We start from the raw sequence: 27,959 nt of genomic DNA, 5'->3' as shown, positions 1-27,959 counted from the left end.
GCAGACAGGGCTGAGTACAGAGCACCAGGAATTTATTACACCCGCCTTCCCCAAAGCCGAGCGATAGCCAGCGGCCCCCGCCTTCTCCCTCTTGGTCTTCTAGGCCCGTCTGGGCCCAACCCTCCGGCCCGGCCCCTGCGGCTGATCCGCCGCTGGGACCAAGGTGGGGGAGGGGGAGAGGAGGCCCAACTGTAAGGGTGTGGGCACAAGAGGCCCCCCAGGATCGCCAAGCGCCGGGCCCTGGGGCCCTGGCTGAAAAACAGCTTCCCGGGAGAGCGGCTGCGGGGCCAGGCCCAGAGCGAGGAGAGGCCAGGGCCTGCAGCTTCACCCTCTGAGCAAGTGACAACAAGCAAGTCTGCAAAAAGGCACCACAGGAACACACGTACAATTTAAAAACCAAACACGCCCCCTAAAGGCGGGGCTCAGAGTTACTATATGTGGTTTCTTAATTCATTCTCTAGGAGATGAAGGATGGAGCTGCCCTTCTGCGGGGATGGGGGGGGAATGGGGGCGCGCACACACACACACATACACACAACACACACACTGTAGAAAAACTATGGTCCTAGTATGGGCAGTATGAAAGCACCCCCAGCCTGCTGGCCACATCAAGTCACAGGACAGCCATCTTCCTTCGGGGCTGGACCGGACTCTCAGACCGGCCTGGGGACGGCTCATGGCTAGGGGGATGGAGAGGGTGGGAAGGGGCAGCGCAGACATCTCTAACTACACAAATTGATCATTGGAGAAGAGCTCGATCCTAAAGAGAATCTAACTCAAATTTGGTTTCTTTTTAGACCAAAATAGACCCACTCCTACACCCGCCCCGACCCTTCCTCAAAAGAAAAAAAAAAATCTTAAAAAATGTGATAATAATGATAAAATCCCGCCTGCCAGTCTGCTTCCCTCTGGGGCACTGCTCCGGGAGGGGCAGCTCACTCCCTGAACTCTCCCCTGCTCGATGGACAACCCCAGCCCCAGCCTGACCCCCGTCACAGTAAACATCCGAGAGGCTTAGACTGGAGGGAGTGCCAGAGCTCCTCTGAAAGGTCCGAGGGGGAAGCACCCCGGGAATCTTTCAGGGATCCCCTTTCCAAAGCAAAAAGCCTGAAGGATTGAAGGGGCCAGGGAAGAGGAATGAGAGACTTTCAGGTCGGGGAAACCACACACATACAAAAAAAATCAGGACTTCTGAAGTACCTCGTAAATTAAAACACCAGAAGCGAACCCCAGATCTAAGCAAAGTGGGCCAGGCAGAGTTGGGTGGATTAAAAAAACCATGATAACAATGATAATCAACAAATCTGGGACCATGCTGCCCAGGGGTCAAGAAGCCTCTTCCCATCCCCCACCCCAAGGGAGGAAGGTAAGAGGAGGCGCATCCTGGCCCCTGGGGAGGAAGGAGGAGGGCGCCATCAGCTCCTCTGCTCGAGGTAGGCAGACAGAAGCTGCTCCGGAGGCAAGAAGTCGGTGTGTTTGTTGCTCACCTTCATCTGCCGTCTACCCTCAAAGTCGGAACCTTCCAGAAAGGGACACAAAGGGACACAGAGAATTAGAAACAGCCTGAGCAATCACTAACAGGGGCACAGAATGGGGAGATCCAGGGTTCTGTCCTGGGATTCTCAGAATTCTGAGGATTCTAAGACTCAAGAATTACAGAGGAAAGGGGTCCTCAATCCTCCTCTCGTCTCATTGTCCATAATATACATGAATCCCCCAAGCAACATCTTACAAGAGTTCATGTAACTTCAGTTGGGATATCTCCAGAAACAGTAGCTCACCCCAACTGTGCTCCCCCTCTGGACAATAGAGAAAGAGAAACGGCCCTCCCAAGGTTATAAGAATAGCTTTCTGCCTGTATAATTCTCTTCTTATTCCTAGCAAACCAGCTTCTCAGAAGCCCCCCTTCTTTTCCAGGTGCCATACTCAGAATGCACTCCCTTCCTCCTCTACTCTCTCCCCACCCTCTTCTCCCTCCTCAAATATTCCTAGAATTCTCTGCCAGGTCTTGCCTTCTTCACTCCCTGTTCTGTAGTCTACTTCTCTATGATTATATGCTGTAGCTAGTGCTTAGCCCATCCCAGTCCAATCCAAGGTCTGGGAAGAAAGGGACTGCTCATTTTCCCCTGTAAGTCTGGCTTCTAGACCAGTGATCTCGATTCAACTATCAGCCTGCAAATAATGGACAAGAGAGGAACTGTTTACAGATCAGGGCTGTCTTAGAATAAGGAATACGAGAGTTGGGAGGAATCTAGATCACCTCACCCAACTGCTTCATTTTACAGACTGGTGAACTGAGGAACAAAACAGATTGAATAACTTGACCAAGGTTAAAGTGCAGAGAACCTGGGGCTCTCCCTTCTGGACCATGCTGTCTGACTCATTTAAGGCAGATCTTCCCCTCCTCCACCCTGACTCAGATCCTCCAGGCTGAGCCTAACAGACAGACCACCCCCCCTTACTGCAAGAGCTAGAATCCCCCTCACCCCTCCTTCTTCTATCTACCCATCCCGTAGTCATAGAGACAGCTTCCCTATGTCTGGTTGCCATGACAGCCTGCTCCTTGGTTACTCAGGAGAAAAGAGAGCCCCACTGAACACAGCTGGTCTATGTGCATGGCCCCTACTCCTCCAGGAGGCTAAGTGCCTTCTGCCCCCTAATTTCCCCTCCAGGCCATTAGAGAGAACACTTAAGCCCTTTAATGAGTGCAGCTTCATTAAGCTAAAGAATAAGCAGGGCCTGAGTGCTCCCTTGTGGCCCCCAGTCAGCCCTCTCCAGTCCCCCCCTTCCAAAAGGCTTCAATTATCCAAATCCAGGCCTGGGGGCTGCAGCCCCCAGCCTCAGACTCGGTGGTCTTCCTTGTGCTGTTTCCATGGAACATCCAAGCTAGTAAGAGCCAGGAAACAGATACATGAGTTGATTCTGATCCAGCTGCCACTATCTATCTGTGGGATGTTGCTCCCCCTCTCTGGCCCTCCATTTCTTGGCCCAGATGGGGATGAAGCCTTAGAGGTTTTATTTCCTTCAGGGAGCAGACCGGTAAAGCCTGAGGGTCTCTAGACTCCTAAGGGTTTCCCATAAGTCGATGCAGGGCAGATATGGGGCAGAACAAAGTCCACAGAAAGCACTCACTGGCAGAGACCAGGTCCATGTACTGGCAGAGGGCATGAAGCAAGAGCCTCTCAAAGCTAGGAGGAAGAACAACAAAGGGTTGGCAAGAGTGGGGACAGAGAACTGGGCTCTCCTGCCCACCAGTCCTGGATAGAATCAAAGTCACCAAAGTGTATTCAGAAAAGGCCCAATCTCTGCCTGGGGAGAAACTCAGCATCCCCACCCCATAAATCCCTGCCTGGGGGAACCTGGGGCCAACCAGAACCCACCCGTCCCCCTGCCTCCCAAGGGAGAAGTCACTCTGGCCTTGGCCCAAAAGAGAAAGGGGAAATCAGGCCAAGGAGAATAGATTGGGGGTGGGGAGAGTAGGGAGCTGGTCTCTAGCCACATCTTGGGAGAGGGCTGGAGGCTCACCTGCTATCCATCATGGCTGTGTAGACAGATCGAGGGGTGACCGAGAAAAACCTCAGGAGCTTTCCTTCCAGACCCTCTAGTGTGTCCTTGGAGAGAGAGGGATGAGACCCCATCAGTCAGGACAAGGGTGGTGGGGAAGCCCAATCTGGACCTCCTTTGGGAGGGGCAGAGCTTCCCCATGTCACTGCCCCTCCCCACAGGGAGGGGAGAACTAGAGAATGTCATCTCCTTCCTGCGACCCCTGTTAAAGCAGTTGCCCCACACCCCTCCCACTCTTCTCTTCCAAGCACACCCCAGAATCCAGAACCTCCATGCTGGAATATACCACAGGGGCTATCCAGACCAAATCCTCTCTGATTAAGGAGCCCCTCTCCAAGATAAATGCTTATGGACTAACTAAAACGGCCACAAAACTCACAGGAGCTCTGAATGCCCCGATGCCTGTACCCTGAGAAACAGTAGCTGCCCTGGACACTGAGCGTCCGAAGACTTAGCGCCATACCTGACAAAGGGCATGAGGCTCTGCCATCAGTCTACTCTCCAGTGGAGCCTCAGTTTCCTCAGTTGCAAAAGGGGGAGCCTAGCTCTCCCACTGCCAGATGTAGCTGGAAGGAACGCTAGATTTGGAGGCAAGTGGCCTGAGATCAAGCCCTTTCCTCCAGGTCCCTTCTCCCGTATGCCTCAGTATCTCCCTCCTTAAAATGAGGGAGCTGGGTTAAAGAATATCCTAATCAAATGTAAAGATGTTTGCCACAAAGCCTAACATATAGTAGGTGCTTGATAAATGTTTGTTTCCCTCCTTCCTACATAATGAAGACAACAGAACTTGTTTGTGTGTTAACTTATGACCAGCTAAAATGTACAATGAAAGCAGATTTGAAGTTTCTTACTTGTACACAGCTGTAATGAAAATAAAGTAATTTTTATGTTTAAAAAAAAAAAACTATCCAAAGATCCTTTGTAGATCAGATTATTATAATCTTATGGCTTAGTGGGAAGTCTAAGAACCAAAAGACAAAAAGCCTTGGCAAGTTGGGAGTTATGTAAATGGGAGGGACTGCCAAGTGTCAGGTGCCAGGCAGGGGGCACAAGGGCCTCTCCTCTGACCTCTCGGATGTCAGCCCTGGCGGAAGACAAAGACTCAGGGACACACAAACGGCGCAGTCCAATTGCCAGGCCTTGTGCTAAGAGGTTCCTTAACCCCTCCTTCGAGCTGGTGCCGGTCACAGTGACCTAACCATGGGAGGCGGGTGACATCCGCATAGCTGGAGCCATATACACGTGGAAGGGGAGGAAAACAGCAGCCACCAGACCCTTCTACGCACAAAATCACCTGCACTGAGGCTAAAGCCATCTAAAAAAAGGGAAGGAAAAACACAAGAGACCTCTGCTTGCCCCTTGGAGGGAGGTGCAGGGAATCATATCAGCGGTGGGGACAGGAAAGGCCTTAGAACACAGAACAAAATGGGAGGCCCTCTTTTGTGTTGTTTAACATCTGAATCTCTAATACCCTATTTGGGGTTTTTTGGGGGGAAAGATACTAGAATTGTTCCTTCTCCGGCTCATTTTACAGATGAGGAAAACTGAGGCAAACAATAGCTAGTGTCTGAACCCACATTTGAATTCAAAAAAGGAGTTTTCCTGACTCCAGCTGCTATACCACCTCGCCACCCCTTCCACGACTTCTTTTTACCAATCAGGAAATAATAAGATCAGAAAAGGATCTCAAACAAAAGATGGGATTAGGATTCAAGCAATTTCATCCTAATTACTTAAGGCAGGTGCCCTTGTTATTCCTATTCTAGATAGATAGCTAGATAGATATCAAGAGAGAGAAAGAAATAGAGAAAAAGAAAGAGAAATAGCGAGAATGAAAGGAGAGAAAGAGAAAGAGAGAGACAGAGAGAGACAGAGAGAGAGACAGAGAGAGACAGAGACAGAGAGAGAGAGAGACAGACAGAGAGAGAGACAGAGACAGAGAGAGACAGAGACAGAGAGAGAGAGAGAGAGACAGAGAGAGACAGAGAGAGACAGAGAGAGAGACAGAGAGAGAGAGACAGAGACAGAGAGAGAGAGAGACAGAGAGAGAGAGACAGAGACAGAGAGAGACAGAGAGAGAGACAGAGAGAGAGAGACAGAGACAGAGCAGAGAGAGACAGAGAGAGAGACAGAGAGAGAGAGAGACAGAGAGAGAGAGACAGAGACAGAGAGAGAGAGAGACAGAGAGAGAGACAGAGACAGAGAGACAGAGACAGAGAGAGACAGAGAGAGAGACAGAGAGAGAGACAGAGAGAGACAGAGAGAGAGAGAAAGAGAGACAGAGACAGAGACAGAGAGAGAGAGAGAGAGAGAATGTGTGAGTGTCAGACAGTTAGGGTCACAAAGTAAGTAAATATCCGAGGCAGGATCTGACCTCAGCTCTTCTGGACTCCAGCTCCAGCACTCTATCCACTGCACTACCTCCCTGCTTCCAAAGAACTTTTCTTAAACCCTTTTTGCACACCAGGTGCTGCAGGGAACACCAGATAGAGGACCTTCCCAGCCCTGATATCCTAACAATGTTTAACCTAGCTCAGCCATTCCAGTGGCCCTCCCTCCTCCAGCACTGTATGTTCCAGGGGCCCTTCCAGCTTGGACAGTCTAGGCTTTCATGACCTAAGTCATCATCACTCACCATGGGGATTCTGCCCCGCTTCAGGGTGCTCCTCAGGCGACGGTTAATCCTCTGGAAGCAGGCCTGGGCGGTGTAAGATGGATCTTCTGGAAAGCAATAGAACAGAGCTAAGCTAAATGGTTCTCCCAAAGGCTTGTCTCCCCTTGCCCAGTCCCAGGGGCCCCCATTCCCAAAGGCTCTTCTCATGTCCCTCCCCTGAACACCTGTATCCAGAGCCCTGCCCTAGTGAGACTTCACAACACCTTTCCGATTATCTTCATTCTTAGCTGGGACCTTCCTTTTCTGCTTTTTTGTAGCTTCTTCCTCCAGGTACAAGAGCACCCGCTCTTGCTCCTCCCCAGACCGATTCATAAAATCACTCCAGATCTGCAAAAATAGAGAGGGTGGGCGGCAGGAGAAAATGCCTAAATTAATTCCAGGGGCCTTAGCTGAAAGGAGCTGTGTCCTTCCCATAAAACCTCTGCCACCCATGGTGGAGGAACAAGGCATCCAGGCCGGAGAGGACAGGATCCCCCCAAGATCTTCAGCCTGGGTACCTGGTCCAACCCTCTGGACAAGAGGTTGTCCTGACATTCGGCTTCCTTGAAAACTTCCAGGGCCAGAGCAGGGAGGCAAGGGTGGGGAAGGTAGAGAGCTGCCATGGAAAGATGTCTAGTCTCATTCAGATGTGGGCTGCCACCAGTATGGGTAACTCATTTGGCATCTCTGGGCCTCTGGGCAAAGTGGGGGAAGGGATGAAATGACCTCTAAGGGCCCTTCCAGACCTAAATCTGTCCTGGCAACAAGACTATATGATGATCAATTCTGATAAATGTGGCTCTTTTTTAACAATGAGATGATTCAGGCCCTTCTAATGGTCTTGTGATGAAGGGAGCCATCTGCACCCAGAGAGAGGACTATGGGAACTGAATGTAGTTCACAACATAGTATTTTCATTCTTTTTGTTATTGTTTGCTTGCATTTTGTTTTCTTTCTCACTTTTTTCCTTTTTGATCTGATTTTCTTGCAGAACACAATAATTGTACAAATGTGTATACATATATTGGATTTAACATATATTTTTAACGTTTAACATATATTGGATTACTTGCCATCTACAAGAGGGAATAGGGGGAAGGGGGGAAATCTGAAACACAAGATTTTGCAAGGGTCAATATTGAAAAATTATCTATGCATATGCTTTGAAAACAAAAAGCTTTAATTAAAAAAAGAAGAAGGAAGGAAGGAAGGAAGGAAGAAAGGAAGGAAGGAAGGAAGGAAGGAAGGAAGGAAGGAAGGAAGGAAGGAAGGAAGGAAGGAAGGAAGGAAGGAAGGAAGGAAGGAAGGAAGGAAGGAAGGAAGGAAGGAAGGAAGGAAGGAAGGAAGGAAGGAAGGAAGGAAGGAAGGAAGGAAGGAAGGAAGGAAGGAAGGAAGGAAGGAAGGAAGAAAGAAAGAAAGAAAGAAAGAAAGAAAGAAAGAAAGAAAGAAAGAAAGAAAGAAAGAAAGAAAGAAAGAAAGAAAGAAAGAAAGAAAGAAAGAAAGGAAGGAAGGAATATATGGTCTGGAAAGGTCATCTAAGTCCAATCCCCTCATTGGTCAAGGGAGACCCAGGAGAGTGACATGCCTGAGGTCACTGAGGTAGCAGGCACTAGTGACAGACCTTGGGGTCCTCCAGGAAATCATTTGTTCCCATTGCACTGTGAGATGAGCTCTCATTTTGATAGAAAGTTTCCTTTCTATCAGCCCTATCTGCCTTTCTTCAAACCTCCAGAGACCCCTCTCCTGATTCTGCCCTGGGGGAGCGAGACAGAAGTCTCCTGTTCTATGCAACCCATAAAATACTAGACCACAGATCCCTTTCCTCTTTAGTTTTTTTATTTTGGGGGCTAAAATCCTGATTTCCTTGGACAGATCCTCTAGGTCACCAGTGTCCTCCCCTGGGCAACCTTTGGCAGGCAAAGGAGAGGGGGACCATTCCCTCCTAGCCTATCATTAGGGCCCCCAACAAAGGCTCTCTACATCCACAGCTCCTGGGCCTGCCTCCTTGGAAGAAGGCAACTTTCAGGGACCAGAGCCAGGTGACGGGTGCTCTCTTCTTGGAACAGGTAAAGGGCTGGGTGTGTAGCAGATCGGAGACAGCACTGGGTCAAATCCCAATTCAAGGCTCCTGGTCCAGAGCCACTATTCTACCCACCCCACCAAGACCTCTCGGAAGTAGTTCAACACCCTCATTTTCCAGATGAGGAAGCTGAGGTCCAGTGGGGGAAATGATATGCCAAAAGGTCATCCAGGTCAGAGGTGGGATTAGGCCCCAGCTCTTTGACCCAAAAGAGTCAACACAATTTTTGACATCCCAAATACCACTGCATTTGTGTCTGGCCATGAAGATGACCTAGAGGCAATGTCCATGTTTCCTCTGCAGGGCCTTCTTGGAGATAAGCTGCCTGTGCCCTTAGCCAGAAACTCATCTGTTTAAAGGGAAGAGATTAGAGTTGTCATCTGCCTCCAGCCTCCCACGATCTGGCAGTTGTCGATTCTCCACCATACAAGTTCCCATTTGAAAGCCAGGGCTAATTGAGGCTCAGTGGAGCAGGAAGGATGGGAGGCGAGAGAAACAAAGACACAGCACAAGAGACTTTATCACAGAAGTAGCTACTTCTCGCCACTACGTATTCTGCAAAAGGAAAGAACTTTTGCGGGGGCGGGGGAATGGAGGGGAGGGAGCTATGGGATATTATAAGAAGGATCTCACCAGCCATTTCCAAGTCTAAGCATTGACCAGCAAAGAAAGCCTCCAGCAATTTGGAACTATGCTCAAAAAGTCATCAAACTGCGAATACCCTTTGACCCAGCAGTACTACTACTGGGCTTATATCCCCAAAAAATACTAAAGAGGGGAAAGGGACCTGTATGTGCCAAAATGTTTGTGGCAGCTCTTTTTGTAGTGGCTAGAAACTGGAAACTGAGGGGATGCCCATCAGTTGGAGAAGGGCTGAATAAGTTGTGGTATATGAAGGTTATGGAATATTATTGTTTTGTAAGAAATGACCAGCAGGAGGAAAACAGAGAGACCTGGAGAGACTGACATGAGCTGATGCTAAGTAACTAGGAGATCATTATACACTTCAACAACAGTACTGTATGAGGATGTATTCTGATGGACGTGACCCTCTTCAACAATGAGATGAACCAAATCAGTTCCAACAGAGCAGTAATGAACTGAACCAGCTACACCCAGAGAAAGAACTCTGGGAGATGACTATGAACCACTACATAGAATTCCCAATCCCTCTATTTTTGTCTGCCTGCATTTTCTATTTCCTTCACAGGCTAATTGTACACTGTTTGAAACTCCGATTCTTTTTGTACAGCAAAATAACCATATGGATATGTATACACATATTGTATTTAATTTATACTCTATCATATTTAACATGTATTGGTCAACCTGCCATCTGGGGGAGGGGGAGGAGGGGAAAAATTAGAACAAAAGGTTTGGCAATTGTCAATGTTATAAAATTACCCATGCATATATCTGGTAAATAAAAACTATTAAAATAAAAAAAAAAATTAAAAAAAAAAAAAGTAAGAAAGAAAGAAAGCCTCCAGTCTGCACCCACTCAGATCTGGCTAATAATGGAGGTGGGGCCAGCTCCCTACTTGGACAAGGCTAAACCCCAGCAGATGGTTACCTAACAAGAAAATGGGTAGGGACCTTTTCTATGAACCTCAAGGCTGAGCTGTGGGTGGGTTTGAAGGATTATGATTTTGTGAAAAGATCCTCACAAATCAGAAGGTTAGCTTCCATCCCAATGTTCTTATTCAACTTAGAAAAGGCAGTTTTTGTAGAACAATAACTATAAAAGACTCATGACAATGTGTTGTATCCCCATTCCTATCTGAATTCAATTGAAAAACATAGAAACTGTCACTCGTGCCTTCTCAATGGGGGTTGGGCATGGGGGAGGGAAGAAAGGGAGAGAATTTGGAACTTAAAGCCCATTTCTTCCCATCTTGTTTGAACTTAAAGTTTTAAAAACAAATGAAAAAATTGTTTTCCATGTAACTGGAAAACAAAATATTTTTGGAAAAAGTCCATTCAAACAAGATGGGAAGAAATGGACTTCAATGCAGTATAGCATTACTGGAGAGAGTCAGGAAGGCCTGCATTCTAATCCTGCCTTTGACACAAGGTGGCTGTGAGACCCTGGGCAAGTCAGCAACTAGTGAGGCCATTCTGTCAGACTAATTGCAGAGCAGAGGCAGATCTGAACTGGTAGAGGAAGTTTCCTTATTGGGAATAACTTAAAATTACTGAAATAATAATTACTATTTAAGCACTTTACGTGTGATCTCATCGGACACCCCCCCCCACAGCCTGAGAAGTAGGTGCTCTCATTGCCCCCTTTTTTCAGCACCAGACAGAGGTTAAGCATCTTCCCCCAAATAAGAAGAAACATCCCCAGAGTTCCCCCACACTGATGACATCCTGGGTCTGGACCATAAATAACAGGAAAAAACAAAAGGTCCTTTCCTTGTGAGAGGCACCAAGTATGATTATACTCATTTTACAGAAGAGGAAACTGAGAAGGAAAAAAGGGACTTGACCAGGATCACACAGCTAGTAAGTACAGGAGCCAAGAAATCATTCCCTGGGATCCTGCCTCCAAGCCCAACCCAGACCATAATAATAACAATGATAATAAAATGATAATGAAAGATAACAACAAAGAAATGAGTTCTAAGCTTTCTGTCCTCTCGGGACAGCTCAGGACAGCGATTATCTAATGAGCTGAGAAGAAGGCAACAGATAAGGAGGGTGTCAATAGCAGATAAGGAGGGTGCTACTGAGAGCTGACCTCCACTCCCTTGGAAAGGAGAAAAAAACCACTAGCTTTAGATCCTCCACTCTCCCAGCAGGAGAGTCAGCCTCTGAGCCATCAGGGGAAGGCCTGGGTTCAAATGTAGACCTGCCCCGTAGAAGGGGTTCCCTCTGCCAATGACATGGAACCAGATCTGGGCCCTCCCGCAGGGCACTGTAACCTCAATAGCTTGCCTCTCTCTTCTGGGTCCCAGTTCTCTTCTCATCCAGTTTTTTAAAAAGGACCAGGGACAATATGGATCTTTGGACCTCTCAGCGCCTATTTACTTGTGTGACCTTGGGAGAAGTTAACCTGGGGCCTCAGTTTACCCATCGGAGGATCAGCCAAGATGTCTTCAGTCTAGATCTGTTAGGATCCCTTCAGGCTGCCATTCTGGGTTCTGGGCTCTTTGGGGCCTGTCACACTAAGGCCTTCTCCACAATACAGTCTATGGTTCTAGCAATGAAGACTCAGGTTTTTATATTTAAGCTCCTCTGTGAACTCTCAGAATCTCAGAATTGGGGAAAAGCCCAGAGGCCATCTAGCTCAACCCCTACCAGGAAGGGACCCCCTCCCCTCCAAGGATCATCCGTCCTTTCCTCAGAGGCACTATTGCCCCACCTCACAGACCACAAAACAGGTTATTGGCCAAGACTGCTGAGAAAGAGTCAGGGAGGGCAATGGGATATTGCAAAAAGACTTAGAAGAGGGGATGTGTAAACAAGCAAGCTGAAGGTGGGAGTAGGGCAGGGGAAGGCCAAGAGCCCACAGGGGACAAGGATCCCAGCTCCTTAGACTGGGGTGGGCTTAGTCTCATCAGTGTCACACCCCCTCCCCCAGCAGGGCACTGGGCTTCTCCGGAGTCACGTTTGTTACCTATATTCTCAAATTCAGTCAGGAGTGAGTGAAAACACAGAGGCGATTTTCCCATCTATGGACCTTCTGAAATCCCACTAGATACCTGGACCCGGGGTTAAGAACCCTGACCCTGGGGATTCCCAGGGAGCCCTCACAGAGGCTCTGGGCTTGTGTGCTCCTCCAGGAGCCCAAGTCTGTACTTCCCCAGCTGGCCCCGAGCTCAGATTCCTTCTTCCAGCTCCAAGGTGGAGAGGTCAGGCAGAAGTGGGTTCTGGGCCAGTGTTACTGACCTTGACTCCTGATCGGATTGCATGGGTCTCAGCTTTCCTTTAACCCCCACTCCGTCATGCACGTTGGAGCCCTCAGAAGCAGCTACCGGGGCCGTCCCTCCCCCACTCGCCCCCATGGCAATTTCTATTCTGGGGCTAAACTTGGCCAGATTATTTGTGCATCCCCAGGCTACAGAGACAGCCCTTAGGTCCTCTGCTGACCCAAGGCAGGAGGATACTAGGGGCTGAGGGCAGGGAAACCCTTCAGAGTAGATGGGGAGAACTTGAATCATAACTGTCGGTGCTAAAAAGGATTTCAAGAGGCCAACAGCCTTCCAACAGGCAAAGTAACTCTATCCCCATTTTGCAGGGCCAGAGACTGGCTTAACTCAGGGATCCACCAGCCCCCAGGAATCCAGCCAGTCCTCTTACCAGATGATAATAAACATTGAAGATACTCTGTCTCCCAGAAACTCTGAGGTAGCCAGTGACAAGAATTATTAGACCTATTTTATAGATGTGGAAAATTGAGGCTCAGACATGAAAGACAACCCAGGCTCTCTCAGGATGCTGCTGGACCATGAAGGTAAAGCAAGCCGTATTCCAAGATGCTCGGACCCCTGTATAAGGGTCAAGTCCTGGGGGGTAGGGACAAGGACACTAGGGGCCTCCTACCTCGATGTAGGTGTCATTGCTGCAGGCTTTGGCAAAGATGCTGGGAGTGGCAGGGAGGGCCAGGTCTCCATCATCAGGGGAGCATTCAATCCTCTCCATAAGCGTCATCAAATAGTGACCTGTCAAAGGAGAGAGCCCTTTGAGATTAAAAACAAACAAAACCCCCAGACTATCCATCCTTGAGTTTCTCAGCTACCTTTAGGTCAGCAAGTTAGGGCCCACATGAACTGCTGGAAGGGTCACTAGGGTCAGAGGGGAGACCCCAAAGAGACCCTCTGACCCAAACCCTCTGATGGGAACAACTCCCAGAGAAGGGTAGCGTTCTCATGATCGTTTGGAGAACTAAGTCACAGAGTCAGGATTGGACACCAAAGCCAGTGCCTTCTCCCATGTCCCACACTAGGGATCTTTCAGATTACATGAGACCAGACCTGAGGGGAAAGAGGGAAGAGGGAGAGGGAAAAACAAGGGAGGAACTCGGGCTGATCTGGATGCTCCGATGACTCTGGCAGACTTCTGAGAAGGAAATCCCACCCCCAGCCTCCATGGTCTGCTCCAGGATCCTGATGGGAATCAGCCTGTGAAGAGCAGGGTGGAGGGGGAAGGGTTGGGGAGAACCCTCCATCTTCCCTTCCTCCTCATGCCCAGAAAGAAATCCCCTGCCTACTCTGGGAGCCCCGATAGCTGCCCCAGCCCCACCGAGGTCCCACTCACTATTCTCCAACTGCTGCAGCCTCTTTCGACCCTTGGCCCTGGGTGTGAGGTCCGAGTTTCTCACCGCCTGGTTGATGAAATACTGCTTCCGCTTGGCAGGGGTGAGACGCTTGGCCCTCGAGCTTGGGAGGTTGGAGTGGTAGTGTCTGTGGGAGCAGAAATAGTCAAGAGGTTCTCCTCCCCCCCCCAACCTGGCCTGGATGCCAGACAAAGGTAGCGGCCCCTGGAGGAACCAGAGGTGGGGAGACACTGGGGCAAGAGGCTAGGAGCATGATGGGAGATGAGGGGGAAAGGCCTGGCTCGGGGAGAAGCCATGTGAGATGGGAAAGGGTGCGGCTCCCAAGTCTGCTTGGACACTTCGAGGTTCGATTTTGTCAAGGACCTTGTCCCTGAGGTTTCCTACAATAAGAGATTTGTTAAGTTCGGAATAAAAATAAATTTGAAAGAAATAATGCAGGGGCAGCTGTTGCAGCGGATAGAGCTCTGAAGTCAGGAGGACCTGAGTTCAAATCTAGTCTCCGATACTCAACACTTCCTAGCTGTATGACTCTGGGCAAGTCACTTAATCCCAATTTCCTCAGAAAAAATAATCACCATAATGCAAACTCCTTGAGAGGAGGGATTGGTTCCTTATGGTTTTGGTTGAGAAGTTTATTTTGTTGTGTACCACTTGGTATACAGCACACAGTAGGTGCTTAATAAATGCTTCAGATGGAGCCAGATGGGCCTCTTCCAGCTCTTAAATTCACATTTATGAATCTATGGTTCCGAGGACCTTTGAAGACTTGAGATGTTTGGCAGACCCTCCCCAAAAGTGTTTTTGTTTTTGTTTTCTGAGGCAATCAGGGTTAAGTGACTCACCTAAAGTGCTCAAGTAAGTACTTGCTATGGCTGGATTTAAACTCAAGTCCTCCTGACTCCAGAGCCTGTGTTCTGCTCCCTGTGCCACTTGGTTACCCCCTTACTAAGTCCGGGAGGGCCCATCCCTTCTGAGTCCTGGGTGAGACCCTGGACCAGGGGGGAGGAGAAGGACAGGGTGGCCCAATCAATCTGTTGCTCTGTCACTTTAGCCACTGAACCCCCTGGGGCTATCTCTGAGAGGCCTTCAGAGCTAAATCCTGCCATTCAGCTGATTAAATTGTCTTAATTACTCCAATATATTACCATCCAGGGCAGGCAGAGGCCTCCTGGGCTCCCAGAAGACAGCTCAGAGGAAGCCCAGTGGGGGGGAGGCCCAGGGCCCATTCTGAGACGGTTGGGGGCCAGGCTAATGGAGGAGATTAAAGGGGAAAGCGGGCTGGGCCCTGGGGAGGCACATGTATGAACACAAGGCTCCTCTCCTCGCCCCCTCCTCCAAAGGCCCAGACTGAAGGAGAAAATGTAACTGAAATTTCTTTTAAAGAAATGCCATTCTGGGAGAAAACCAGATACCCAGGACTGGTGAATGAGGAAACATATGGGGACAGGGTAGTGCAGAGAATCCAGCTCAGGTTGCCAGGAGAGCTGGGTACAAGGCCTAGTCCAATTGTGCAGCCTTAGACCATTCACTTTTCACTGGGCCAGTTTCCCCATCTGTAAAATGAGGGGGGTGATCCCCAAGGACTCTCCTAGGAAGGACATTCTGAGTTCTGAGGGCCCCCTTGGGGAGGACATTCTGGGTTCTTCGGACCCCCCAGCAGTTCTAGGACATTCTAGGTTCTGAGGCCTTCCTGGGAACAACATTCTGAGTTCTAAAGATTCTCCTAGGAAGGATCCTCCTGGCTGGCTGTGACATTCAATGCCTCCAAGGCCTTCTCATTTGGAATGATCTCTAACCTAGATTTGTTGGAAAATGGGGTATTCAAGCCAACATTCTATTTCCCTACTTCTAAGGAAGAAATAGAGTGAGGAAGAAGCTAAGGATTTCCCAGTCTTATAAATGAGGAACACCAGTAACTGTTCAGTCTCACTCCCCAATTTTGCCCGTGTCTTCCACCCTGGGCCTGGTCCCCAAGAGGGGCGAGCTGACCCATTCCCAGGACTAGGGTCCGAGAGAAGCACAATGGGCCTGTCACTGTCTCTGAGAGCTGGAGAGCTGCTCATCACCTGTGTCTCAACTGGCTGGTTCTCCAAGGCTCGCTGACCCAAGATTAAATCTCACAGACTAGGCACAGGGGAAATGACAGGAAAGCCAGTGGAAAGATTTTTAACTGACACAGTGTTGCTCTGGGATGGAATCACTTCCTCCTCAGTTTCCCCATCTGACATTTTATGTTCTGAGAGCCCTCCCAGCTCTGACCATCTAGGTTTCCTAGGCTCTGATAAATGCAAGTGGTGGAGAAAAGACCACCCTTAAAGAACAAGAACAGCAAGAGATACAATGAAAAGAATCAAGGACTGAGTGCAAATCCAGTCTCAGACACTTACTGGACTGGAAAAGTCACTTAATCTCCACAAGATCCTGTGATCTTGGCCATGGCACCTAATGTCTGTGTCCACGTGACTTGCTAAGAACATAATGCTTTATTATTTTAAATCTCGATTATTAACGACCATACTCCCATTCCTTAGGCCCTTTACTAAGAGAACTATCAGAGCATATGAAGTCCAAAGAAACCCAGCTTACTAATTGTGTGGCCCTGCAGAAGTCCCCTTTCCTCCTCTCTAAGAGGAGAAGGGACAGTGCCTTCAGTATTTGTCTTGAAATGCTTCTTGCCAGAGGAAATCACTTTCTTTTTTTTTTTTTAAGACAATTCTTTTATTGTTATTAATAATTTTTTTTTGGCTAGGCAGTTGGGGTTAAATGACTTGCCCAGGGTCACACAGCTAAGAAGTGTTAAGGATCTGAGGCTGAATCTGAACTGAGGTCCTCTGGATTCCAAGTCCAGGTCCATCCTCTAGTTGCCCCGAGGAAATCACTTTTTAAATGCTAATAATAAATTTCCATTTGGATGGGCCTCAAGACATCATAACATCACCCTATTAAGGCCCCCTGGCATTTCCCTGGCTCCAGCTAGCTGGAAGGTATCCAAGCCACAACTACCCTGAGCTAGAGAGATAAAAGGAGCTGAATCACCCCAAGAGTCCCAGTGGGGCTGGGGAAGACGGAAGAGAGCAAGATCCTTCAGCTGTAAACAAGTCGGGTTCTCTCCAAGGGGGGGGGGGGCAGAACCCACTGCCCCCAAAGGCTGGAGGCCAATAAGTGTGTATACCAAACCATCATCATTCCAAGGGCCTTGGGAGGCTCAGAGCATTGCCCAGGGCCCAGGAAAAGCTCCATGGGAGGCCGAGAGGAACCTAGGCTGGACACCAGGAGAGGAAGGTCCTTATCCAGGCTTGACAACCAAGCCCCTGGGGGTCCCATCTGACTTTGGAAATCTTAATGGAATAGAAAGAGCCCTAGATTTGGAGATGGTTGGACTTAAGTTCAAACCTAATCATGACACTCCCCATGGGATCTTGGGCAAATTTTTTAACTCTAGGCCTCATTTTCCCCACCTATAAGATGAGGGCCTGGACTAAATAAATCAGGAGGGAGACAGAAAGCTAGATTTAGAATTAGGAAGGCTAAATTGTCAGCTCAGAGATCCTAACATGTGATCCAAGAACTAAAAGAAAAAAAATTTTCAATTCCTGCATTTCTATAAAATTTATTTCCTTTGCAATCTGAAGTACTTTTTTTTTTTCTTTCTTTCTTTCTCCCTGCCACCACCACCCCAGGCAATTGGAGTTAAGTGACTTGCCCAGGCCCATATAGGTAGGAAGTGTTAAGTGTCAGAGGTCACATTTGAACGCAGGTCCTCCTGACTTCAGGGCTGCACCATCTACCTGCCTTAGTTTATATACTTTTAAAATGCATTTAAAACCATTATTCTGAAGAGGGGCCTAGAGTCAGGAAGAACTGATTATTTTACTGACTACACTAGCAAGTCACTTAACCCTGTTTGCTTCAGTTTCCCCAGTGTAAAATGAGCTGGAGAAGGAAATGAAACACCATGCGAGATCACAAAGACTGAATAATAACAAGCTATGTGCCAGGCACTGTACTAAGCACATTTTATGAAAATCATCTCATTTGTCCTCAAAATGATCCTGAAAGACAAGAGCTATCATTATCCCCATTTTTGCAGATGAAACTGAATCAATGAGAAATTTCAGGATTTGCCCAGCGTCATCCAGCTAGTATCCGAGGCAGCATTTGAACTCAGATCTTCCTGACTTCAGACTTTACCACTTAGCTCCACAGGAAGCTGCTCCTGAATTCAAATCCCATATCTGACACATGCCAAATGAGTGAATGAGTAAGTCATTTAACCTGTCTTTACTTCAGGAAATTCACAAGGATTATAGATTGCAGAGATGATGTCAGCCTTTACTGGAAGATGGAGTTTCCTCACATGGGAATTACCCAAATTGAGGAATTCACAGATTTAGACTTGAATATAAATGGGGCATCCCAAAATTCTTGGGGATGGTACAATTTTAAGGTATTAAAGTTTAAAATTTTAAGCTCTTAAAGCTTAAGATTACCTTATGACTTTTGGGACACTATAAAAATGGGAAAGCTGAGCTTTAAAAAGGTCAGTGAATTAGCCAAGAGTTAAACAAACAATAAAGAAAGGATGGGGGAAGGGTGTCAAGCTTCCCTATGGTCCAGTCCATCATTCCATTTATGTACACACCTCTCAGCCTCATCAGCTTCCTCCTCTCACTCCTTGCCCCAGCCTCTTTCATCACCATGGCCTTCATCTGGCTGCTCTCTGAGCCCTGAGAAAACTCTCTGGTTTTCCCATTACCCCTTCCTGTCTCTTTCTTTAGCTCCTTGCCTAATTCCAGTTCTCTTAAGGAGAACCCCAAGACTCTTGCCTTAGCTTTCTTATCTCTACAGCTTGTCCATATATAGTTGTTGGCCTGTTGTCTCCCCTTAATCTATGAGAGACTGTTGAAAGTAGGGACTGTCTTTCCATCCCCAAGCCTTAGCACTTTGCCTAGCACATAGTAGGTTCTCAATAAATGCCAACCGACTCTACTCAAAACCCCTTCCATGGCTCCCTGCTGCATCAAAGTCAAACTCCTCTGCCTAGCATTCAAGACCCTTCAAAATAAAAAGCTGCCTCCCTCCTTTCCAATGATTTCCCTCCTGGGGCACCGCCATATTGGATTGTGCCCCATCTCCCAACCCTGAGCTTTCCTAACTTTGGGCCTTGCTCAGGCTATTTCATAGAATAGCTTCCTCCTCTAGTCCAGAAATCTCACTAATTTCGGAGGCTTGCTCAAAGTATCTTGATTTGTTATGTATCCTAGTGATTAGTGTTCTGTGTATTTTTTCCTCCAAGACTGTGGCTCCCTAAGGGCAGAGTGTGTGTTATTTAAACACTGAATGAATCTATAGGAACAACAGAGAATTCTACATCCAAAAGATTCCTAATTAATATATCTGTTATAATGAACTTAGAGGCCCTTATGTAAAGGACCCTAGCAGAGCTTCAGGGCCCAGGAATGATAATGGTGATGATGAAGATGAAGGTGATGCACTTTGAACTTTACAATTTGATCCTTACAAACCTGGGAGTTAGGAGCTATTATTATTGTAATTTTACAGATAAGGAAAATGAGGCAAATAAAGCTTAAGAGATCCGCCCAGGATCTCACAATTAATAAGAATCTAGTCTTCCTGACTTAAAGTCCAGGGTTTTATCCAATGGGCCACCAGTAAAGACGCCTCTAAAAAGCTCCCTAACACAGGCTCTAGACTTGTGCAGTCTAGATAGACTGAGAGAAAAGTGGGGAGGAGAAAATCCATCAGATAAGGTTTGAGGACCTAAAAGGTAAACATAATCTCCAGAAAGCAGAGCTTTCTAGACCCACACATATGTTCACTACTACCACCACAAACAAAAACAGACATAATGACTTTTCTGCTCTAACTTGGTCTTCTAGCTCTGGAGGTTTGAGACTGGTTCATGATCCCAGAAGGAAACCACACTAAAATTCCGGATCTGAAGACTTTAGCCTCAGTTCTCTTGGAAACCCAGCTTGCTGTTCCCCATAGCAATTCTTCATTCCCATCCCTTTATTAGGCAATCAACAAACAGAGACCTGAGATGGAATCATTGGAAGTTTCCAGCCATACCAGGCAGGGGAAGAAGCCCTTGTCTGAGAGAGAAAATCTGAATTAGATTCCCATTTATGTTGTTTATGACCAAATAAATAGAGTAAGTCAAATCGACCTTTTGGTGCTTCAGTTTCCTTATTGACTAAAAAAGGGGAGAAGTGGGTGAGGGGAGGATGGATGATCTGAGCAGTCTTTTCCAGCTCTCAAAAGATGACACTAGAAGTGACCTCTGCCCATTAAGACACATTAAATAGAAGAGTTAGGACTCCCAGTCCTGTTATCAACAAGGAAAACTTTTTCCAGGAGGTAAAAACTTGGCACATCCTGAGCCCAGAGAAAAGAGACTGCTCCAGGCTGTTGCCAGGAAGCTGGTTAAATACAATTAGTCACTTCAGAAACTCTGTTTACACTTTATTTCCAAAAGCTCTCAGTCCTTTAGCCAAAGGGCTGAGCCCACAAGTCAGAAGCAAGAACAAGAATTGTAGAAGGGCAGGGACCCAGACAAACAATTAGCTTTGGGAACAGAGATATATACAGAAAGGTAATTAAAGGACAGAAGGATAATTCGCCTGCCCAGCACTGGACAGCAGCCAAAGTAGAGTGGAAGGAGGGGGCTCCTGGCTTTTGGCTAACTTAACCGTAGCTTCTTCACAACACAGCCTTGGAAGTAAGGAGCTTATCAGGGACCCTGCAGAAGCAAAGTCTGGTGATGTTTATTTCCCAGAAATCAATCTCTACCCAGACCCAATGCACAGTAGCTGTGTCCAGGCTCTTTCAAAGTCAAGTCTGACCAGAAATCAAACTCTCTCTGACCCGCAAACACACACATAGACTCCTTTTGGATTCCAAACCCCTTACAAAGACTGCCTGGCCCAATGTACAGATGAGCAATGAGGAAATCCTGACTCATTCAAGATCAAGATCAACGCTGCTCACCCAAGACTCCCCCACGACTCCCCCACACCCCATGCCCCCCACTTTACAGGGAGTATTTTAACACAAGTCCTTAGGGCCAAATCAGTCAACCTTAAGATACCCCTACATTCTCTACCCCAAGTCCCTCTCTCTACTCTCAGCTCCCCACTATCAGGAAGCCAGGCTCACTGCTGACACACTCCACCTTTCCCACAAAAACCTCAGGAGGAAATAGCCCAGAGGCCCAAGACTTTCAATCATGTTTATAAACTAAAATCCCCCAAAGTAGCCAGATACACCTATTAGACCTTGGACAAAATCCCCTTCCATTCTCTGGGTCTCAGTATCCTCAACTGCAAACTAGACCAGGGATCTAAGCACTTTAAAAAAAACAAAACAAAAAAGCAACTTTTGATCACTATATTTTAGTCCAGCAAGCACATTTCAAATATAATCAGTGTCCTTTAAAATCTTATGCATTTAAAGACTGAGAAAGTTCAAAGACCATAACAGAGTGAATATCAAGACAGACAAAAAATGAAGAGAACTTCTGGGCTTTACATTCTATCAAAGGCTCCTTCCAACTCTGATATCGTATGTTCTACATTCTAAGGGTTCCGGGCCTGGGACTTTCCATGTTCTACCCTTCTCCCATCCTTTCCCCCTAGCCCTGGTCTCCCATGACTCACTACTTTAGCCATGAATGGATGAAAAAAGTTAGATTAGAAACATGGAGATCCCAGAAGGTAGAAGGGTTTAGGAGGAAGGAAGCAGGGTTAAGTGTGAGTAGGCTGAGTGAAAGGGAAAGATTGAAGAGAGAGGAAGAAGTTGGTACAGGAGCAGGACCTTCCTTCCTCATCCTCAGAAAGGGGGAGGGGGCGGGGCTGAGGGAAACAGACCCCTGGGTCCCTGCCTGCTTGGGTTCCGACTGAGCTGAGGAAGGGTGGTGGCAGGTGCATGCCCAAATTAGAGGAAGGATATTTATTTACCCAAAGAGTAAATACCTGAGTAATGTAAGAAAGACCAACAGTCACATAGGGGAAATTCAGTGTTAGAGGGAGGAAGAGCCGAGCTGATGGTAAATCTTAGACCAGAGGACCAGATGGGACCAGAGCTAGGGGAAAGTGTCCTAGGAAGGCCAAGTCAGTCCTAGGAGGGCCAGAAACAAACAAAGGAGATTCCAGGATGATCTGTGGGGTCCAGAGTTAGCTTGAGGGTAAGTCCTAATGTAGTCCATTACTTGAGACAGATGGAGAAAAAACGAGAGTTAAGAGGGTCAGGGAGGACCAGAGCAAGAGTGGGGTTGGGGGGGTTCCTAAAAGCCAGAAGTCAGGAAGCAAATTGGGAGGAGGGGGGAAGAAAAGGTAGGGCTAGAGAATCCGAGGTACACCAAAGGTAAATCCTGGTCCGAGGGGTCCCAGCCAGCCAGTAGTTAAATTCTTAGATCAGCTGCGGAAAGGACTCGATCCCGGGGTAAGAGGGAATCCCAACCAGCCTGTGATTAATGACTCAAATCAGTGAGACAAGAAAGGACCAGAGCCTGCTAAGGCTCGATCTCGGGGTCAGAGAAGACCCGAGTCAGCCCATCGTTAACGCACTCCTTTCAGAGGGACCTCCCTAAGCCCCTTTCCGGGTCGGAGCCGGGCATAGCGCGGGTAGGGTGGGGTGGGCTCGGTGGGGCCTGGGCCCCGGCGCTCACAGGTAGGGCTCCCCGCCGGGCGGCGCTCCTGGGGGGGCCGCCGCTCCTCCTCCGCCTGCTCCTCCTCCCCCGTCCGCTGCCGGGGCGGCCGCCGGGGTCCCGGTTCCGGGAGCCGCCGCCTCGGCTGAGCTGCCCTCCACGCTCTTCAGCACCACCATAGCGAGCAGCGCCGCCGCCGCCGCCGCCGCCGAGCCCCCAACCCTTAAAGGGGAAGCGGCCTCGGCCCCGGGGCAGGAAGTGACGGGAGCGGGGCGGCCGCGGCTCAGCTCCCGTCGGCCCCGCCCAGCCCGGGGCTGGGAGAGAGGCGGAGGCGACGGGGACACGCCCGGAGCTCCCGGGGCTCGCTCCTCCCCCCGCTTTACTGGGGCGAGGGAGAAGAGAGAGGGGCCTCGGGCTGGCGGCCAGGGAGGGGCTGGCCATTCCCACTCGGGCTGGTCCTTAGCCTCATACCCACAAATCCCCTCCTCTCCATCCCCGCTTAGGCCACGGGCTCGGCGCCTTCTACCCAGGTGACCTTGGACTCCAGTCCCTCCCGGGGTCTCAGGTTCTTCACCTGAAAAAGGAGAGGCGGACCAGCCGAGCCTCGGAGAGTGCTCCAGGTGGCTCTCCGGGAATCTGCCAGCCCAGATCTGGAGAGAGCAGAGGTTCTCCAAACCCGAGCCGACCTTTTCGGGAGATCCGTGAGGTCAAAACTGAGGTGCACTAACACCTTCCATCCCTGTGGAAAAGGAAAGGCGGCCCCAGGCCAGCAAGAAGCTGAGAATCCCTGCTGCAGAGCGCGCTTCAATTCAGGCTCATTCAACAATCACTTGCCAAGTGTGACAGACACTGGGCAAAGACTAAAAAATGAAAACAATCCACTATAGGAGCCTACATATCCATGTGCACAGACTTCCAAATTCAATGGGTCTACAAAATAGAAATAAATTTTTGAGGGGGAATACACAAACAATTGTGGGAATCAGGAAAGTTTAGAGAAGACCTAGCACAGTGAAGTGTTAGTAAATATTTAATAATATGCCACTGTGCTCTTTTATTATCCTGACTCAGTTTCCCTAATTATCCTGACCCAGCCCTGCCACAGTTTCCCTAAATATTCTGCCTCAGTTTATAATTGTCCTGCAAAACCTCCCCTCCCTCGTAATCAGAATATTTGATAAGGATAAATATCTTATATTTTAGAATATCAGAATGCCTCTCCCCATCCCCCAAGCTATCAGAATAACAGATACCGTCTTATCAAGATGCCACTCTCCATCTCCCGGTGCCTCCCCCTATTATGTCATCCCTACCCAGGAGGCTCTCACCCCACCCTGTCAGAGTCCTGTTCTGGCTCTCAGCACCCGGACTCCGCCCCTGCCTCAGTCTACCCCCTGAGTCTGAGCCATGTGTTTGTAGGTCATTGAGAACTCTCATTGTTTGCTGGATTCTTGGAGATGATAGTCTCATTCAGCCCTGGGACCAAACCATGGATCCATTTGGTCCCAGTACATCTCTCCCTTTTAAATAAATTATTAAATACTCTCTAATCTCTATCTTGCCTCAGTTTCTCCAGCATTACAATAACTGATTCTAAAAAAGAAGAAAGAAAAAGAAAGAAAGAAAGAAAGAAAGAGAGAGAGAAAGAAAGAAAGAAAGAAAGAAAGAAAGAAAGAAAGAAAGAAAGAAAGAAAGAAAGAAAGAAAGAAAGAAAGAAAGAAAGAAAGAAAGAAAGAAAGAAAGAAAGAAAGAAAGAGAAAGAAAGAGAGAAAGAAGGAAAGAAAGAGAGAGGGAGGGAGGGAGAGAAGGGGGAGGGAGGGAAGAAGGGAGGAAGGAAGAGAGGGAGGAAGAGAGGAAGGAAAGGAGGAAGAGAGGAAGGGAGAGAAGAAGGGAGGAAGAGAGGGAGGGAGAGAGGGAGGGAGGAAGAAAATAAAGAAAATAAACATTGTTGAGATGTTTCAGTCATGTTGTACTCTTTGTGACCTCATTTGGGACTTGCCTAGGATCACACATCTGAAGTCAAGTTTGAACCCAGCCTTCCTGATATTCTTTCCACTGTCCCCTACTTTTAAATTTAGTCTACATTATTCACATTTTCTCCATCACTTTCTTAAGTCTAAAGTAACAATCAACAAACAACAAATCAAGCCCTGAATTGTAGTGTTTGCCAATATCCAAGGTTAACTACTCAACACTGCTACTTTAGTAATTGGTAGAAACTAAATCAGTATTCCCATTTTACAGATAGGGAAATTGAGACTGAAGTTAAAAATTACTTGCCCAGGATTAGATCCTAGCTCTAATTCCAACACTCTACCCATCACACTACCCAATTGCATTTTAGAAAAAGAAAAGTACTGACCGGTATGCCTCCACAGATTATGTACAAAATACCTTCAAGATCTAAAGATTTCTCTATTATTTGGTGCTTTTTACTGTCACTTTGTAAAGAATCCTGCTACTGTTGCTAATCTGATAAATCAGTAGTTCTCAAAGTGTGGTTCAGAGAATCCTAGAGGTCTCTGAAACCCTTTCAGAAGATGTACAAATTCAAATTTAGTTTTTTCTAATATGATAAATATCTAAAAATATAATCCACATAATTAAAAAGTTTTTGGACAAATGTTCAATAATTTTTTAACAGTATAAAGATACTGAGAACAAGAGTTTGAGAACCGCTGTGCTAAACGGATCTTATTTGCAGATATATGAGTAGTTAGAAGCAAAAAGAGAAAGGGAAGAAAAGTCAGATGACCCTGACCTCTCTTAGTCTACTTGAAGGTTGTTTGACAGAAATGGCTGAGCTTATAAAGACTTGACCACCTGCTTTTTGTTGCCTAAATGTTGGTGAATGCAAATCTGAGCAGGCCATTTCTCCTTCCCATAGATCTTAGCTTAGAAGAGTTGGGGAAAGTTTTCTGAGAAGAAGCAATGGTCACTAGAAACCCATCGGATTTGCCATGTAAGGACCATAGCCAATCTTGGAGCTGGAGAAAAGGGGAAGTTTTAAAACCTTCTGCCCAGTGGAGTCCTATACCTAACAGTGATCAACATGATCCATGGCATGAATTCAGCAGAAGCCAGGAATCCAAGGGAAGCAAGCTAGAAACTCTAAAGCAGAGGTTCTCAAACTACAGCCCGAGGGCCAGATGTGGCCAGCTGAGGATGTTTATGCAGCCTGATGGATTATGGCAAATAGCCTGAGGGACAGAGACAGAGTGTGAGTTTTATAGTCCGGCCCTCCAACTGTCTGAGGGACAGTGAACTGGCCCCCTATTTAAAAAAGTTTGAGGACCACTGCTCAAAGTATTCAAAACTTAGCCTGGCATTCAAGGCCTTCCTTAAGTTAGCTTGAATCCCATTTTTTAGCCTCTTCCCATCCCCTCAGCCCCCTATCACTCTCCCAACACAGGACATCATCTTTTATATTGGTTCTTTGGGATAGCCAAAGAAATTATTGTATTTGATCCTGGTATTGAGCTCTGAGGAGGATCTATGTTAGAATGGGATCTCCAAAATGGTTTTTCTCAGGCTAGACCAAACATAACAGACTCAAAAGCTCTACCCACCCATGGTCTTTAGTTTCATTAAGATAACCTAGCAAATTTGAGCCACCCTGTCCTATAGATGAGCCACGGAGATTTTCTGTTCCTCTAGCACAAAAATGCTAGGTCCTGAATCCTAGCATACATTTGCACACTTTGTATTCCATTTTCCCTTTGTGATTATATGCCTTAAAGTCTGTGTAACTTTAGCCAAGGGGAAAAAAAGGAATCTGTGTGAGAAGGGACCTCAAAGACTATCTAGTTCAATCCATACCTAAAAAGGCATTGCCTCTACATTATCACTAAGAAGTGGTCATCTAGCCCCTGCCTGAAGACCTTCAATGAGATATCAATCTCCCTAGGCAAATCTATCCCACTTTGTTAATCGTTGGGAAGTTCTTCCTTATGTCAAACCTAATTCTCCCTCTGCATTTTTCTCCCATTGTTCTGGGCTCTGCATCTTGGGATCTAGCTGGATAAAGCTAATATCTCTTCTATAAAACAATCTTCAGGATCTATGAGAGAAAATGCTATTCACTCTCAGAGAAAGAGATGACAAGTAGAAATATGTATATTACATATGTGTATGAGTGTATATGTGTAAGTTTATAAATATCTAGATGCTTGTACATACACACACATACATAAACATGTTTAATTATAGTCTTCTTTAGGATGCTAGGGGGAGGGAAGAGAAAAAAAGTAAGAAGTACATAAGAGAGAACAAAAGAAAATCTACAACAAAGCAAAGAAAAGCTGGGTAACTTTGAAAATAATTATTGTTTCTTATATAGGTTTTCTTGAAATGAAAACTTGTTGTTCTATATTGGATCCTCTCTTATGTTCTGCTATATACACAGAAATATTCTCTTTCTGTTTTTGTTTTATATTTAAGTTTAAAATGAATTAAAAATTTACCAAAAAATCCAAAAGAATCTTTCAAAAACTTAAAGAGCTATTGTCTCCTTAAGCTAAACATCTCCAATTCCTTTAACCAATCCTCAAAGACTTCACTATCCTATCACCCTCCTCTGGACATTCTTATAAAAACCCTTCTTAAAATGAACAGCAGGATGATTTCAGAAAGGCCTGGAGAGACTTACATAAACTGATGCTGAGGGAAATGAGCAGGACCAGGAGATCATTGTACACTTCAACAACAATACTATATGATGATCAATTCTGATGGATGTGGCCATCTTCAACAATGAGATGAACCAAATCAGTTCCAATAAAGCAGTAATGAATTGAACCAGCAACACCCAGCGAAAGAACTCTGGGAGATGACTATGAACCACTATATAGAATTCCCAATCCCTCTATTTTTGTCCGCCTGCATTTTTTATTTCCTTCACAGGTTAATTGTACACTATTTCAAAGTCCAATTCTTTTTGTACAGCAAAACAACTGTGTAAACATGTATACATATATTGTATTTAACATATATTTTAATATATTTAACATGTATTGGTCAACCTGCCATCTGGGGGAGGGGGTGGGGGGAAAGAGGGGGAAAGTTGGAACAAAAGATTTTGCAGCTGTCAATGCTGAAAAATTACCCATGCATATATCTTGTAAATTAAAAGCTATATAATTTTTTTTAAAAGGGAAAAAAAATAAACATGATACTCTTGATGGAGGCACATCCAGAGCAGACTATAGTAGAATTTTCATTTCTCTATTCCTGGACTATATGGTTTTTCATGCCCCAACTCAAGAACACCATTAGTCTTTTTGTCTTCCATATCTGCCAGCTCATTGTCACTGTCATTGTCAACTCATTGGTTTTGCGGTCCCTTGAGAGCTTAAGATCTTTTCCAGAAAAACTCCTAACTTGTAGTGATAGAGAGTAATGCTTTCCTTATCTTTTATTTGTGAGATTGATTTTTTTAACCCTAGTGTAACAATTTACATTTGTCCTTATGACAGTCCATCATGACTATTACGTCAAATGTTTTGTTCAAATCTAAACAAATTATATTTCCAAAATTGCCCTGTTTTTCCAGCCTAGTAAAGCTGCCCCAAAAAAGGGACATTAGTCAGTCTGGCGTGACCTATTCTTGATGAAACCCTGCTGGCTTTTTGTGATTGTTGTTTCCTTTTCTAAATAATTTCTAGCCAGCAAGACATCTTAGTCTGAGAAGACAGATAATGAAATCTCTTTCTCTTCT

General features: G+C 46.8%; 1 protein-coding gene across 1 annotated transcript; it reads right to left on the bottom strand.

The window, feature by feature from the left end:
* Positions 1-15: 15 nt before the first annotated feature.
* On the bottom strand, positions 16-25,816 carry R3HDM4 (R3H domain containing 4). Its single transcript, XM_074272684.1, has 9 exons — positions 25,813-25,816; positions 22,265-22,817; positions 13,557-13,702; positions 12,843-12,961; positions 6,442-6,565; positions 6,200-6,285; positions 3,526-3,611; positions 3,133-3,188; positions 16-1,519 (listed from the first exon to the last, which is right to left on the bottom strand). Exons 1-9 carry the CDS (start codon positions 25,814-25,816, stop codon positions 1,416-1,418), a joined length of 1,278 nt encoding a protein of 425 aa, XP_074128785.1. The 3' UTR covers positions 16-1,415.
* Positions 25,817-27,959: the final 2,143 nt, after the last annotated feature.

Source organism: Sminthopsis crassicaudata, chromosome 1, assembly GCF_048593235.1.
Source record: "Sminthopsis crassicaudata isolate SCR6 chromosome 1, ASM4859323v1, whole genome shotgun sequence".
Lineage (NCBI taxonomy): Eukaryota > Metazoa > Chordata > Mammalia > Dasyuromorphia > Dasyuridae > Sminthopsis > Sminthopsis crassicaudata.
Note: the sequence above shows the minus strand (reverse complement) of the source record. Positions and strands in the feature narration are given on the sequence as shown.

Excerpts from the sequence above, each read along its gene's own strand:
- R3HDM4 (XM_074272684.1), bottom strand. Across the intron at positions 6,566-12,842 it reads GCAATGACACCTACATCGAG|ATCTGGAGTGATTTTATGAA; the intron begins GTAGGAGGCCCC and ends CTATTTTTGCAG. Across the intron at positions 3,189-3,525 it reads ACAGCCATGATGGATAGCAG|CTTTGAGAGGCTCTTGCTTC; the intron begins GTGAGCCTCCAG and ends TCTTCCTCCTAG.